Source organism: Cornus florida, unplaced genomic scaffold (genome assembly GCF_030987335.1).
Source record: "Cornus florida cultivar Cherokee Brave unplaced genomic scaffold, ASM3098733v1 CherokeeBrave_3.0.0_Hap2_Chr06, whole genome shotgun sequence".
Taxonomy (NCBI): domain Eukaryota; kingdom Viridiplantae; phylum Streptophyta; class Magnoliopsida; order Cornales; family Cornaceae; genus Cornus; species Cornus florida.
The window spans coordinates 54,056,537-54,072,982 of record NW_026775576.1 but is presented as its reverse complement, the minus strand read 5'-3'; the positions used below and the strand labels follow the sequence as shown (position 1 = coordinate 54,072,982).

At 33.7% G+C, this 16,446-nt stretch overlaps 1 protein-coding gene across 1 annotated transcript; it reads left to right on the top strand.

The window, feature by feature from the left end:
• Positions 1 to 1,395: 1,395 nt before the first annotated feature.
• On the top strand, positions 1,396 to 14,474 carry LOC132314118 (uncharacterized). The gene is made up of 13 exons (XM_059813018.1): positions 1,396 to 1,458; positions 8,462 to 8,602; positions 9,993 to 10,607; positions 10,698 to 10,877; positions 11,019 to 11,500; positions 11,590 to 11,674; positions 11,752 to 11,832; positions 11,905 to 12,024; positions 12,123 to 12,263; positions 12,402 to 12,484; positions 12,573 to 12,645; positions 14,113 to 14,235; positions 14,317 to 14,474. Exons 3-12 carry the CDS (start codon positions 9,993 to 9,995, stop codon positions 14,227 to 14,229), a joined length of 1,977 nt encoding a protein of 658 aa, XP_059669001.1. The 5' UTR covers positions 1,396 to 1,458; positions 8,462 to 8,602; the 3' UTR covers positions 14,230 to 14,235; positions 14,317 to 14,474.
• The last annotated feature ends 1,972 nt before the right edge of the window (positions 14,475 to 16,446 follow it).

Below are 16,446 nucleotides of genomic sequence, written 5' to 3'. Positions count from 1 at the left end.
ATATGAATGAATGACTGAATGGCAGAAAGAGAGAGAGGGAAATATAATAATACGACTTTCCTAATCAAAACATATGTAGACTTCCAGCGAGCTATTGTTGTTAAAGAAAGACTTCAGCTCGTCTTTAACGGGTCAATGGATCCCAACAACAGAACAAAGCTAGAAAATATTAGTAAATTAAAAATTAAAAAATTAGTACGTCATGATCTACTGTACTCCTGACACAGTAAGACATTTATATATTTTCTTTGTTACTATTATTATTTTAAAGGGATAATTACGTATAAATGGGGTTAGGGCTCCGTATTTACTCAGAGGCGGAGTCAAAGTTTCATATTTCCCTAAAATGAATTGCTGACGTGGCACATGAATTATTACTGTTCAAGAAATGTTTTGCCAAAAATGTCCTTCTCACTTTTTTTGGTGTTGCCTAAAATGCCCTTTCTCCATAATTTAATATATTGCCCTAATTCGTTCGGTAAATACGATCTTCTTTGGCCCTAAAAATAAAATTCTCTCATTCGCTGCTCTCTCTCATCGCTGCTCTCTCTCTCTCTCTTTCTCCACGACTCTTTCTAAGCCGGTCCCTCCACCCTCTCTCTCTAGCTTTATCGCTGTAGGAATTGAGAAACCCAGCTCAATTTTCAGTCCAGCTACAATGGGCTCAGAAGAGGGATCAAGGGTTCTCGGTGAGCTTCAAACCATACATTTGTCAGTGCATTTTCATTGTTTCAGTTGAATTTTTCTTGTTTTCTTTTTTCAGCTGTAAATTTGGATTGAGTTATGATGATTTGGTGTTTCTTAAGCTTTTTTGTTGTAATGGTTCTTGTTTTTGTGTTTTCTTCTTATTGTAGGCTATTGGGTTTTCTAAAATTAGGGTTTTCTTCCTATTGTAGGCTATTGGGTTTTGTAAAATTAGGGTTTTCTTCCTATTGTAGGCTATTGGGTTTTCTAAAAATAAATATAGAAACTACACAACAGGAGCCAGCTGCAACTCCTTTTTTTTTTCACTCAATTTAATAGGAAAAATGTAGAGAGCGTGATTTTACATCATGGATCGCTGGCACTTATAAAATGTTTTACATAGCACTTGAAAAACAAGAGTTCAAATTTGAGGAGTTGTCACTTAAGAAGCAAGGAATTACTCTTATCGTGCACTATGGTTGGTGTCTCTCAAATTCGTTGTGAATCAGTTGCTCTGTTTCCAATTTATTTTAATTTTAATTTTTTTTTTTAAAAGAAATTGTCACTAAAATTTTCTTACTTCATCATCAATCAATTGCACAGAGCACCATCACATCAATCACTACAGACTCAACTGATTGATTTAACTATCTAACAAGCTATTGGTTGTTTGTGAATAGGCGAGTAATGGTGAGGAGCCAATGTAGCTGAAGCTATATTCTTCCTGGGGGAGCTCTTGCTCTTGCCGTGTTCGTATCGCTCTCAACTTCAAAGGTCTCTCTCACTCTACTACTTTCGCTCTCTAAATTTTGATCAGTCAATTTCTTCTGCCGGTTTCACTTTCTAAAACCCTGATTTTTTATTTGATTTTAGTTAAAAAAAAAAATTTTTTGTTAATTATTGACCATTAGTTATCGCCTCTTTCAACATAGATCTCAAATATGAGTACAAAGCAGTTGATGTCATGAAATGAGAACATTTTAGTCCTGGTGAGAACATACATGGTGTCTCAAGAAATTTCTTGTAGTATTTAGGCTTATTTATATGATGATAAAGTATGATATTTATAATAATTAACATATTGGGTGTCTGGCATTAATGTTACACTATGGACATTCAAACTTCAGAATTCATTTTTTGTTCACACATTATGATCAGTAACTTTTGTTGGTGGTGGATAATTTATCAAAGAAAGTTACTTTCAGCTGGAAATAGACATCAATTTAAAGGAGAAGTCACCCTCTCTTGAAAAGAGTCATAAGCTCTCTTCACTGGCTATTGGATTGAGAAAAATATCGTAATTTGTGAATGTAAAAACACAGTCTGAGAATCTTATATCAGTCCTATCCATAAAGAGAATTCATGGCTCTTGTCAACTGGAGATCTTTGGATAGCTTTACTATTAATTTAAAAGGTTTATTTGGAAATGCAGAAATGTAACACTAATTTCATAAGTTAGTGTTTGTCTTAACTTTTTAATCCATTTCATGCATCTAATAAGTGAAAACAAAATAGAAACTTGATTATTATCTATTGCTTGTAATATTATATATATATTCAGTTTGGCTTTATAAAATAGAGTCTTGAACGGTCGTTGCAATTTAATCATTGGCCTAAAAGTTTTTGGGACTCTAGCTCCATATTCTTTTTTGGTAGTCTTTATATATCTTGTTAATGTGTTATCTGTTTTTTGAGTATAGAATATTTAAATATCTTGTCAATATCTTGCTATTGTAGGCTATTGGGTTTTCTAAAAAGAAAGATAGAAACTATTAGATATAAGGGGACTACACAAAAGGAGCCGGCTGCAACTCCTTTTTTTTTTCACTCAATTTAATAGGAAAAATGTAGAGAGCGTGATTTTACGGGTTGGATCGCTGGCACTTATAAAATGTTTTACATTGCAATTGAAAAACAAGAGTTAAAATTTGAGGAGTAGTCACTTAAGAAGCAAGGAATTACTCTTATCGTGCTCGTATCATACTCTTTAAATACTAACCAATATGTGTTCCTTACTTTTTAAACTTAGTGCTTTCTAGACAGTGGCTTTAAATTGAATGTACCCACTAAATGGTTGATTTGTTAAAATAAGCTATATCCTATTATGCACTAAAATAATTGGATTGGTTATGTACTTTCTGCTACAATGGTTTTCACATAACATAATTGTCTGTGTTCGATGATTAACACTCGCAATCAGCATCTTTCTTGAGCCTCTTTGTTCTTTTGAAAGAATATTCTTTGAGCATTTGACTTGACCAATATATGAAAAATGATATATCTCAAATTTCTGTTGTTTCGAGACAGGAAACCTTCACTGACTTCAATTTTTTGTAAATAATGACAGGATAAGTTCTCATCTATTGAAGATAAAGTGGAAGTTGTTATTAAGATTTTTTAAATTGATGTCATTCCTGTTATTGTGAACTTCAGAAGGTTAGTTTCTATAATCCTCTTAAGAATGTATAATCCTCTGAAAAATACCCCTGCACACTATCATACTCTTTAGGATATATAATCGAAATCGTTATAAATTATAGGGATTATTACACATAAATGGACTTAGGGTATCATATTTACTAAGAGATTGAGTCAAAGTCCCATAGTTTCTTTAAAATGGGTTTGACCCAAAAGCTGAGGTGGCACATGAAAAAATACTGTTTGATATTTCTGTTGCCTAAAATACCCTTCTTCCTATTTTATGTGTTGCCTAAAATGCCCTTTTCTACACTTGCCTAATTTCAACCCCTAATGCCTTTCATATTCCATTCGGTGTAACCCTCTCTCACGACTCTTTCTCCCTCACTTGTTTCCTGCGATACAGATACAATCTGCCATGGCACGAACAATCTTCGATCTGCTAAAGGGAAATCAAATACTCAGGCTCAACGGTTCCTCTTTCCCTCTTTGCTGAAACCCTAACCTTTCTCTTCCTAATTTCTGGTGTAGCGGCAATAACTGGACGGTTGCAAACAATTGGGGTTTTTTACCGTCATCTCAGCCTCCGGTCACGTTATAACTCTTGAAATAGGTACTTTGACCTAATTAGAGCCCTAATGCTCTTTCATATTTCTATTTGTGCAGACCCTTCTCTCTCCCATTCTCAAATGAGACCTAGCCCTCACTCTATTGAATCCATCAATGAAAGCCTAACCCTTTCTAAGCACTGATATAACTTTGCCTCAATCACAAAGGCTGATTGTTTGAAGCTTTGTCTTTTGCAAGTTTCACCTTCAGAGGAAAATCGCCCAGGTACTGGCCTTGTTCTCCTTTCTTCCTTTTCTAAACATTCATTGATCTTTATTATTCTGCTTTCTTCCTTCTCTGAACTCTCATCAATTTTCTAATTTTTTCTTCAATCGCAGAAGTTATTTCTTCAAGCATAGGGATAAGCCCTAACCCTCTCTAACCCGGGTACTATTTTCCAATTTCCTCTTTCATCTCTGCCTTCCCCTAGAAAGTTGTAGAGTCTCTCTGTAAATGATACTATGTGTTGAAAATTTTAATCAATTAAGTTGTTGTTACTTTCTGCTGACATGATTTCAATTCATGTGTTGTTTACATATTCACTAGATTTGAGGATTCATATGCTGTAAACTGTGTTTTTCTGTCTTATGAAGTTGCTGGTTTTTTTTTATTTTCTTTTATTTATTTATTTTTTTAATAGAAGAATGATTCAGTTTTATCCTTTTTGGTTTTGGTTGTGCTACTGCTCCAATTGGGTGCATACTAATTTGCAATAAAAAGTGGAACTAAACTTTCTTGTTTCTCCAAAGATAAAATTAGAGGATTTTTTTTACTTTAAAAAAAAAAGATAAAAAAATATTAGAGGATTTTTCAAAATAACTGCATACCAGTAATACTGGTAATTTCTTTGTAGTCTCATTGTAAATATGACTATGATTACTATTGATAACTCCTCTGTTCATGGTAGGTGTGATGGCAATACAATTATTGGTTATATATTATGCAAGGAAGTAAATAAGTCAAATCCAAAAGTTAAGGGAAAAATAACTGTGATGTTAATGAGTTCTCATTGGGAAACACTTGCAACTAATCATGCAGAATTTCATAAAGTTGTGGTAAATCTCAAATTTCTGTTGTTTCGAGACAGGAAACCTTCACTGACTTCAATTTTTTGTAGATAATGACAGGATAAGTTCTCAGCTAGTGAAGATAAAGTGGAAGTTGTTATTAAGATTTTTTAAACTGATGTCATTCCTGTTCTTGTGAACTTTAGAAGGTTAGGTTCTATAATCCTCTTAAGAATATAATCGAAATCACTATAAATTATATTAACCCAAAAAGACAATCAGAGCTACTTCACCAAAAACCCATAAGCCTGAACTCTCTTCAAGGACTTCACAACTGTGACTAGTACCATGTGATGAGAGGTTATATACAAATTTATAAACTCAATCTACCATATAGCACAAATCCATGTATAATGGGTAAGGCAGTCAAGTAGTTCCTAATATAGTAGTAGTTATGTAAGGAAAAAGCTCTTCAATATTGGTATGTATAGAAGAGACTACGTACCTATGCTATGTCTGACTGTGTAGTTAAAAGTGCTATTTTATAGCCAGAAGTTAGACACATACGCGATAACTAAGTGGTTGCCATAGGGAATATCGGAAAGAAGTAGTACCTTAATCTGCTACAAAATAAGGAACTACGGCTACAAAATATTTGCTACAAGATATGGAGTATATATGTATTGGCTACTAACTACCTCCTGGGACATAATATGCACTACCTCCAATAATGATACTAACATTATATTTCTTCAATTATTTGGTACAATTTCAAGAATCTTGTTTAGTCACTTTTGTTTTTTTAGATAATTACTCCAAAAATATTATTTTTAAGTTTTCTAGTTAAGTTTAATGGTGGTTAATAGCATGCTTTTTACATACGTGCTTTAATTTTGGTGAGAAGGTGAATATAATGATTATGGAAGTATCAACTAGGTATAATCACTTATATAGGAATAAGTAGTTGATATATTCTACCAACAATTGCAGTTATCTTATACAATAAATGTGTTAATTATTTCATCTTTGTCTTAGTTTTGCATCTTTAATCTTATGACTTTACTTCTCAATTATTAGGGATTAGATTCCATATTATGCCTATTTGATTACTGAAATGTCACAATTTTCTCCCCTTACCAGAAACATATGCATACTAAAGATTTCTTTCTATTAAAATGTTGAATTCCAAGCGAATAATGTACTTCTTTTGTAGATTTTATACCTCAAGTTGCTAAAATTTTGTTCCAGACATTCCATCAAGCTAAAGTACAATTATTTCTAATAACGTAACAGTAGAAGTGCATGTTATTCCCAGCCATGAAAATAGTATTTTCTCTCTATTTTTTTTTCCTTGGCAAACTAGAAGGAGAAAGGACTCGAACACAGTAAGCTGGCCACTCTATCAATTAGGCCACTGGGTGATACTCTTTTCTCTATAGAATGAACAAGTTGACTGAAAAATAATTTAGGATAAGTAGATTATTGTTGATTAATTAATCTCATTTTGTTGGATTTGTCTTACTAATAATGGTGTCTATGCAAAATTTCATTTTGTAGCATATGTGGATGATGTTTCTTTGTGTATGTTGAGAATTAACAATGTAGGACAAAGGGCTAGCTATGTCATTAAATTTGTTTGGTAGAAGGCATGGACTTTGGTATTGATCATCCCAATCTTTTATAAAAGTTTAAGTCATTGCTTGGACTTTTTAAGTTAAGATGTAGGTTAAATTAGGCTAGAACACAACAATTTTGAACTGTCCATTATTTGGTAGCAGAGAAAATAAGGAAAGAAGAAAAACTTTAAGATTAACAAGTTTCTATAAAGGAGTAGAATTGTTACAAGATTCCATGTTTCCTAATTTCTTCTTGTTTTCCCAATTTCTTGGCAACCAAACATAGGATAAAGTATAAGGACTTAGGAAAAGATTGGTTGAATGGACTTGTATCCAAATTTTCAGATTTTCCAATAGTTATTAGGAAGCCTTTTTATGCATAATGTACAGTTTATTGCAAATTTCAATCACTTGTGAAAGTAGTACAGCAATTATTGAACCTTTTTTTACTATTTCGTTGTTATTATTGTATATATGTTTGAATATTGTTGATGTAGCAAGTCTCATGATTGTTTTTTCCTTTATACCTTATGTGGATACATAATTTGAAACTTTGAACTAGCATTTAGAGACATCGTAGAGCATTCCTTGGCAGATTATCCTGTTAATTTAAGTTTTTCATGCGTTTCACCTATCTTTTAGATTTGATATTCATTTGTTTACAGAAAAAGAAGTCAATGGTCCAAATTTAATCAACAATTAAAACTAAGAATCTACAGTCACACAGACACATTTTCTCAATCTTTTGCTCCAACAGTGAGAAGTTGCAAAGCATGACGCGCGTATTTTATTTTGACTAACAATTATGATAACAAGGCTCCAAATTTCCCATCCTCCAGAACTTCTTAAGAACTCAATTCATTTATGCGAACCGAGCTGAGTAATTGGTTTATTTGAGTGAGTCAAGTTTGATCACAACTGTTTAAAAATTAACCAAGCTCAAACTAAGCTCAGACACTGCTTCTAACCAGCCAAGCTGAGCATAAGCTCTATAAAGTTGGCTTGACTCAGCTTGTTTACAGCCTACGAAATGGCTGATCTCATACTTAAATATGTCTCCTTATAGTGGCCAGTTTAAGCTTTCACCATGTCACCTGACCCCTTTTTTTTATCATATATATATATATATATATATATATATATATATATATATATAAAGTAGCATTTTGAATACTAAAGAGTTGAACTATCACAAAAATATACTAGGCCATGTAGAAATTCCCACGTCTTGAAGAACCGGCTGGCTGGTGATTGTCCCTTCCACTTCCAAAACCTTTTCTCCTTTTGCTGATCGAAATGCAGAAAGGAGAGATGACCCTGATTGGGTCTTCAATTTTCTTATTGCCCTTTAAGAAAGACAAAAAAATAACTCCACTAGAAGTTGGATTTGATGTGACCTTATTTATAAATTCATTATAGGATAAATTATTTAAGCTTGAAACTTGAACGGAGACTCAAGAAAACGTCATCAGAATATCTCCCATCAGTTAACTGGACTCATGTACACATATTTTTCTGAAAGTAACATGTATGTGTGAGATTTGTTAAACCACCAAATTACAAATTCTGAGTTTCAACAAGAGTATATCTAAAGAAAACAAGGGTTGAAGTAGTTTTTAGTTTAGCATACAGTTGCCAGTTTGAAGAGAGCCTTGCATTCCTAAGCATGCTAACTCTATTTTCTTTCATTAATTCTTTCTTTATTTCTTTGTTTCTGATGCACACTTTCTTATTTCCTTACACTTAGAATAGCCTTCCTTAATTTACAATTATAGTAACATAAAAGCTAAAGCATGTGGTTCCTATTTTGTAGCATAACTACTGCATAAGACTCAGCTTAAATGAAGACTGGACTTATAAATTTGAATATCTGTGTCATGTTCGATTTTCTATTAATAGTTAATAAGTTGGTGTATATGTCTTAAGATGACTGTTCGTGTTCATTCTAGCTTCTCGTGTTTATGGTTATCTTGTTCTGAGATTTGTAACTGTAATTCTTGTTTTGCAAACTAAATCCTATTTGGTGAAAATTTTTATGATCTTTTTTATATACTTTTTTTTTTATTTATGAATTTTAGTTATAAATATTTGTGAAGATAATGACTGAAACAGGATCTCCCTTTGCAGGATTTGAAAGACTAATTGGTAAATTTGGGTTGAACTTTAGTCTTGAACAAGCTGAAGGCCCTTATTGTGGATTATAATTTTTACAATTGCAGCACCCTACGGTCTTACCATATTTTAGAGTGCTTTCATCACTTCATACTGGTAAGTCATATCTTTAATTATTTAAATATATATATATATATATTTTTTATTCCAGTTTTTTTCATGCTAATAATAAATTGGATGTTAACCGCATGAAGCATAAATCTGTCAATTAAGACAGGCACCCAATTGTATATGAAACAAAGTACAATATAAAGTAACAAAATTTATTAATATATAAACAACAAAATTTTCATTTTTTTATTTTTTTATTTTCTTTTGTGTGTGTGTTTTTGTGTTTGAAGGTTGAAAGAGTTGTGTAGTTATTCAGTTGTAGAAGCAACAAAAACACTTCCAGTGCTTCCCAAAAATAAAAATCATCATTATCATGGTGTTGTCATAAAACTTTATTTGAAAAAGGATAATTCTTAACTTATTTATTTGACTCGAGAAACTGATGTTATTAATATTTGTGGGCCAATTTGGGTGCTTAATTGGTAATTGATTGTGTGTTTGAATTTTGAATGTCCTAGATTCAAAGGGGGAAGCCACATAAACTTGCACTGAGAATGGCATAAACTTTATAAGTTGTAAACTTCCAGCACAAAATGAGTAGTTGGTAGTCCAAAACTCCTCAATTAAAGGATCACAGTGCTGCTTATTCAGTCTATTAGACAATAATAAAACTCCCAAATATCTAATTGGGAGGGTCCTAATAGAGAAATTAAGCTTTCTGAGAATTAGGTTTTGAGTAGCAGTCTCTATACCAGATCAGAATATGACACCTCTTTGCATTATTTGGAATCAAGCTAGAAATAGAAGTTAAAACTAAATTGAGCTATTGATTCTGTCAGTATTTTAACAGATTCAACATCCCAGCTGCGATTAACATAAGATCATCAACAAAAAGGTCCATTACTTATCCTCTGAGCTGAGCATTTCCAATGGTAATCGAAACCCCCTAGAGTTATTCTCTAATTAAAAATACGAGGTAGAACCTTCATTCCTATAACAAATGGTATGAGGACATTGGATCCTTCCTCCTTCCCTTATCAGGTAAACCATACAACCATTAACATCCAAGGAAAAGAACTTTTCAACAATTTCAATAAAAGAAATAAAAATAAAAACTGTAAGTGTTTTTTTTATTTCCTTTTATCTATTCGATTGGGTTAAGTGATGCTTTATATATGCTTATTTTTGTGTGTTTTACCTATCATTACGTGCTTAGTTGGATTAATTCTGAAGAATGTGTATTGAATTAATGAATTAGGAATATATGAGTACTCCCAAGTGCCTTTGTAAGCTAGCAGATTTGAGATTGAATCTTTTCAACATGTAATGTGTAGAAGTGCAAATTGGTAAATTTAAGTTGGACTGTTATGTCCATATATGTGCTCTATCCTTCCTTTTTGTATCTAATGTGCCTGTGTTGGTAATTTATTTGTAGATGTTGAATACCCGGTGTTCTCCAAATAAATTCAAGGAAACGGTTTGCAATTTAAGTGAAGACAAAAAGGTTGCCGTACAAGAGATTGGGTTTGGGTCCCTTTTAGACATCGAGTGTACCATTTTGAAGTGCAACCTGTGCTTATGGTTGGTAGAACACTTTGACCCTAGAACATCTCATCTCACCCTTGAATCTGGCGCTCGGATCCATGTTACGCCAAGTGACGTTGAAGAGGTACTTGGCCTACCCTCGGGAAGAGGAGAAGATGTGCCAAATTATATTGTACAAAGTGTGCATTGGTTAGAAAATGGCATTTTTTTAAAGGACGGTGTAATAGAAGTGCCAAACTTAGTGCATCAATTAGACGTTCTTCCTGTTGGGGATGACTTCAAGAGGGCTTTTGTCCTTTTCGCTTGCGGATCACTTCTAGCACCCATATCGAAAAATGAGACAAGCAAAAGGTTATTGGCAGCGGTTGACAATGTGGATGCTATTAAATCGTATAATTGGGGGAAGTTTGTTTTAGATTGGTTGAAAAAAGGAATTGCGTCCTATAAAGGAAAGGAAGGAAGAGAAGGTTGTACATACATACATGGATGCTTGTTCTTTCTCATGGTATGTTCTAAGATATAATATTTGTAATGTGTCTATCATTTTATTTTAAATAGCTATAATGTCATTATCATAATGGCTTATATGTTGTAGCTTTTCTACCTACACCGTGTGGATGTCAATGGACCAAAACCGAAGCCTGAGATGTCATGCGTACGTGGATGGACCAACAAATTAATAGGCGAGAGGTTGAATTTGGAGAAGCATAAATATAATGGTTTCGACTTCGGTGAGGTAAAGTTTACAACTGATACATCTGAAGATGCCGATAAGGTAATCACGTCAATTATGGCTTTTTATAATTGGTACTAAATATACGGTTATATTTGCATATTCATAATTACTTGGAACTCTACGGTTACATTTATATATTAACTGATATATATATTTATTAAACTTGTTTAAAATTGTTAGGAGTTGGCATATGAAATTATTAAAGTTGTTAAGAAATGGAAGCAACGGCACAATGTAGGCCAAGGCAGGGGGTCGAGATCCTCAGAACCCAGTTCATCCACACGACAACCCAACCCATCTTCGCAATTGTTTGCACAACACAATCCGATTGAGGAGGAAGATGAATCCCACATACCAGTGGAGGAGGAATTCGAAACCTCCACAAGACAAGCAAACTCACCCTGGCAATCTTTTACAAAACACGATCCCATGGAGGAGGAAGGAGAAATCCCCGCACCAATGGAGGAGGAAGTGGGAACCTCCACAGCAATGGAAGAGGAGCGTGATGTGCAGGAAGCAGTGATCCCTTTATTACGTGTTATAAAGCCTGGGCGCCATAAGGGATCACCTTGGGTTGAAATGAAGGTCAACCGATTGCGTGTCCTTCGTCCAGAAGCAAAGGCAGTCATCTCATATGCCATGGATGAGAGCAGAAATGATGAGTGAGAAATTATATAAATAATTTCTTATTTGCTCTATATTTACTTACTTTCTATGCTCAAACACTTAATATGTTATTGTTTAATTATAGTGAAATGCTGGTGAACATAAATGATATTTTCCTCACAAGAAAAGAGATGAGAACAATCTCTTACAATCATTGGATATCAAATATGGTATGTTCACTTAAAGTTCATTGATTTTTCAAACCAATCACACGCATGCATTAATGGTTTAAATGTGATCATTGTAGGTGGTTGAAGTCTATTGCCAAATGCTCCAGCTGAAACAAAAGCGTAGAGGAACCAAATTTTTCTTTCCGCCTTCGATTGGGGTAACAAATTCTTCTATCTATAGTGAATGTTTGTTTGACACATATTAGGTTATCAATTGTGTGCATTTTCAGATTGAACTTTCCAAGATACCTTCAAAAGTGGTTGATAGGAAAGGTAAAATACAAGCAGTTTGGAACAACTATAAAAGGATAAGGAATGTCGATGATAACAAAGTTTGCCAATTCAATATGGTAATATTTATCGCTTGCAAACATAAATAATTATTATACTTTTATCAAAAAAATATGATTCTAAAAGTAATTAAATTTTTACATTGTTAAATATGCAGCTTTTCTTTCCAATACTTGTAAATGAGAAACATTGGTGCTTGTATGTCTTTAACATTTGCGATAGTCGTATGGATGTGTTGGATTCAAACAAACATTCTTCGCATGATAAGCGTACTCCAGACAAGATGTCAAAAGATTTGGTAAACGCTTATTACATATGAGCTCATTTTTTTGATTATGTATTCATTTACTGTTAAATTAGGACGGTAAAGTATACAAGTTGAAGAACGTGGTACTGAATTTTTTAGTCTAATCATTTATATATTGTGCATTTGTAGGTAATGTTGGTTGAGGTATTCACCGGAAGAGATCTACAAAACTTCATATACAATGTGCCCAACGTACCTCAACAGCCCGATAGGTAATTTTATCACTTAATGTTCCTAGTTTGGTGTACTGATTATGTTCACAATTATAATTAACAGATACCTAAACAGTCTTTTATTCAGTGATAGTTGTGGTGCTTTCATGTTGGACTTCATGGAGAAATGGGATGGTTCACTCAGTCACCCAAAAGAGAAGGTGAAGCCCAATTCTATTTTTTACATGGGTCTTATTTATTTTTTTCCCCGAATGAAGAAAATACCGAATTACTAAATCACACAATCTCCTCGATACTCTTCGTTAATCATTTAATTCTCTGTTTTCTTCTAAACCATTGGTGCATTGTTAATCTAAGCACCCACTGGTCATTAGTCTTCAAAGGAAGAAATGGGTCTTGCCTTTAAAGGTTTCAAAAAATATATTTGTAAAACTGATCCACATTCCTACATACTTTTGTTCAAGGGTTGAAACTGGAGGGTCTTCAATTCCAATACATGCAAACATAATTTAAAAAATTAATGCAACCACAAAATGCATCCACTATAACGTTTTCCTTCCTCTTCACTGCACTCCCCATTCTGTTTTTACACGTTTTCCAGCTTATACCTTTCTTTTTTCTTTTTGCATCTTTTAAACCCATGTTTGTGTGCAAGTACTTTGCTTTCCGATCTCTCCCCGCTAGGCTGCAATGTCGTAGTGTCAATAGCGGGAAGACCAGGGGACTATGGCACGTGTTGAAACAAAGAGAGCGGTAAGCAACCCCTTTAGGCAACAAAATTTTCAACCTTAGAACCCCCTAATGCAGTATACCCTTAATGTGTGCCATTTTTTTGAAAGAGAAAGCATCCAGCTCTAGTGAGTTTTAATCTAACATGAAGTAAGCAACAGTACTCCCATGTAATGAATGATATAGAAAATGTTTGACATCCACTGTATAATGGGTCCTATCGAGTAGAAACCAGCTTTGCTAGATGAGGTTTAAATGAATAGCATATTCTTAAATATTTTCAGACAGTTTTTCATTGTCAAAGAATTCAGTATGAGATCAGTAGCTTAAATCATCAGTCAACCTTGTTTTTCCTACATCACCTAACCAATTAGATACGCAAATACTGGACTCCTGTCATTTTAAATGAACATATTGCAGTTAATATGGTCACTTCACTGTACTTAGTGGTGCTCATTAAAAATGAACCGAACACAAAAGATACTGAAACTACGACATATTGAAATGAATGATTAAAAAATTTCAAAATAAATAGTCACTTTAAGATTACTTTTGGAATGTCAGAAAAAAGGTGTGTGCCATTGAGTGTTTGGAATCAGTAAAAAAGGATAACTATTTTGGGACAGGGAGATCTTTCGTATTATTAGATTTGTTTTGGTTTTGTTTATGTTCTGTCTCTGTGCTGATCTGACCAAATTGCTAACATATTTCCCAAGGATGAAGCTACCTGTTTATGCAATATTTCACATATAAAAGTTTAGTATCACCGAGATTTTGTGCATATGCCAAATTCAACATTGTTGAAAAAGTTTTCTTTATCAAATATATAGTTTCTGCAACACTAGATTCCTATCTATTTACACTTATATGTATTCACGCATGAAGTCCATTTCCCTATCCTATATTCATGATTTGTCTTTACCTGGTTTAATTTGCAGGTGGATGTTGATAGATTACGTGCAATTATTGCTTCAAATTTGCTTTCAGATGACAATAACAAAATGAAGGATTTTGTAAAGAACAAAGCACTTTATCCATTTGGTCAAGCATGTTGATTTCAAGTAAGCTTCCATCAGCTTACTTGTGGTTAGTAATTTTTTTTTTATTTTTTATTTTTATGATTCTAACATCACCTCCATCAGCTAACAAGGTACCATTTACCTCAAGGAACCTCACATACCAGTATTTGCCCAGTTGGAAGCTAGAGGAAGTGGGATAGGACGATCGTTGAATTTTCTAAAAAGTGGTACCTGAAATGATGTGGGATATGGGACATTTGTATTGTTGAATAGTGTCATTTTTTTTCATGTATTTTGCACTCTATTGGTGTTAGCTATTTTTAAAGTTTTAAAGAATAGTAGCTTTGCAACTTTTGATTGTGGATTAGGTTGGTATATTTTTGTAACTATTGTATGGCTTATTATATTGGCATCTACCTTACATGAAATCAAATGAAGTTGCTCTTTTGGGTTCTCAGGAATTAGTATTGTATGGCTTATTATATTAGGGTCTCAATGAAATTTCTTTCACTACTATATTAATGTACTAATTTCAAATTTGATGGAATTTAAAACTGAAGCAGTTTATAATGAATGAAAAATTGGTTTGGATCTTCCTTGGTTCCATGGTGTCGATAAATGGATAGTTTAATGAATGAAAAATTGGTTTGGATCTTCCTTAGAGAAAACGTGGTACCTTGACGCCAAAAAGAAGTACCTTCAGTTCAAAAAACGTGGTCCCTTTGGGAAAAATATTGTACCTTTACAAAAGGTACCTATTTTTGCAATTGAATATGGTATTACACCCCACATCGCTAATTAAGTTGCATATTACATCCACAAACAGCTCCATTAGCGCCATGAATAAGTGTTTAGAGAAAACGTGGTACCTTGACGCCAAAAATGAGTACCTTCAGTTCAAAAACGTGGTACCTTTGGAAAAAAAGTGGTACCTTCGCAAAAGGAATTTATTTTTGCAGTTGAAAACGTGGTTTTATACCCCACACCGCTAATTAGGTTGCACATTAAATCCATAAATAAGTGTTTAGAGAAAACGTGGTACCTTGAGGCCAAAAAGAAGTACCTTCAGTTCAAAAAACGTGGTCCATTTGGGAAAAAAGTAGTACCTTTACAAAATGTACCTATTTTTGCAATTGAAAATGGTATTACACCCCGCATCGCTAATTAAGTTGCACATTACATCCACAAATAGCTCCATTAGCGCCATGAATAAGTGTTTAGAGAAAACATGGTACCTTGACGCCAAAAAGTGGTACCTTTAGTTCAATAACATGGTACCTTTGGAAAAAAAGTGGTACCTTTGCAAAAGAGATTTATTTTTGCAATTGAAAATGGTATTACACCCCGCATTTCTAATTAAGTTGCACATTACATCCATAAATAGCTCCATTAGCGCCATGAATAAGTGTTTAGAGAAAACGTGGTACCTTGACGCCAAAAGGTGGTACCTTTAGTTCAATAACATGGTACCTTTGGAAAAAAAGTGGTACCTTTGCAAAAGAGATTTATTTTTGCAATTGAAAATGGTATTGCACCCCACAGCGCTAATTTTCTTGCACATTACATCCACAAATAGCTCCATTAGCGCCATGAATAAGTGTTTAGAGAAAACGTGGTACCTTGACGCCAAAAAGTGGTACCTTTCGTTCAATAACATGGTACCTTTGGAAAAAAAATGGTACCTTTGCAAAAGAGATTTATTTTTGCAATTGAAAATGGTATTGCACCCCACACCGCTAATTTTCTTGCACATTACATCCACAAATAGCTCCATTAGCGCCATGAATAAGTGTTTAGAGAAAACGTGGTACCTTGATGCCAAAAAGTGGTACCTTTAGTTCAATAACATGGTACCTTTGGAAAAAAAGTGGTACCTTTGCAAAAGAGATTTATTTTTGCAATTGAAAATGGTATTACACCCCGCATTTCTAATTAAGTTGCACATTACATCCATAAATAGCTCCATTAGCGCCATGAATAAGTGTTTAGAGAAAACGTGGTACCTTGACGCCAAAAGGTGGTACCTTTAGTTCAATAACATGGTACCTTTGGAAAAAAAGTGGTACCTTTGCAAAAGAGATTTATTTTTGCAATTGAAAATGGTATTACACCCCGCATTTCTAATTAAGTTGCACATTACATCCACAAATAGCTCCATTAGCGCCATGAATAAGTGTTTAGAGAAAACGTGGTACCTTGACGCCAAAAAGTGGTACCTTTCGTTCAATAACATGGTACCTTTGGAAAAAAAGT

What these genes read in the sequence shown, in the direction of transcription:
- LOC132314118 (XM_059813018.1), top strand. Translation starts at nt 9,993, where the DNA reads ATGTTGAATACCCGGTGTTCTCCAAATAAATTCAAGGAAACGGTTTGC. An exon ending in GATGCTTGTTCTTTCTCATG is followed by an intron (nt 10,608 to 10,697) that starts GTATGTTCTAAG and finishes TATATGTTGTAG; the next exon opens with CTTTTCTACCTACACCGTGT. An exon ending in GATGAGAGCAGAAATGATGA is followed by an intron (nt 11,501 to 11,589) that starts GTGAGAAATTAT and finishes GTTTAATTATAG; the next exon opens with TGAAATGCTGGTGAACATAA.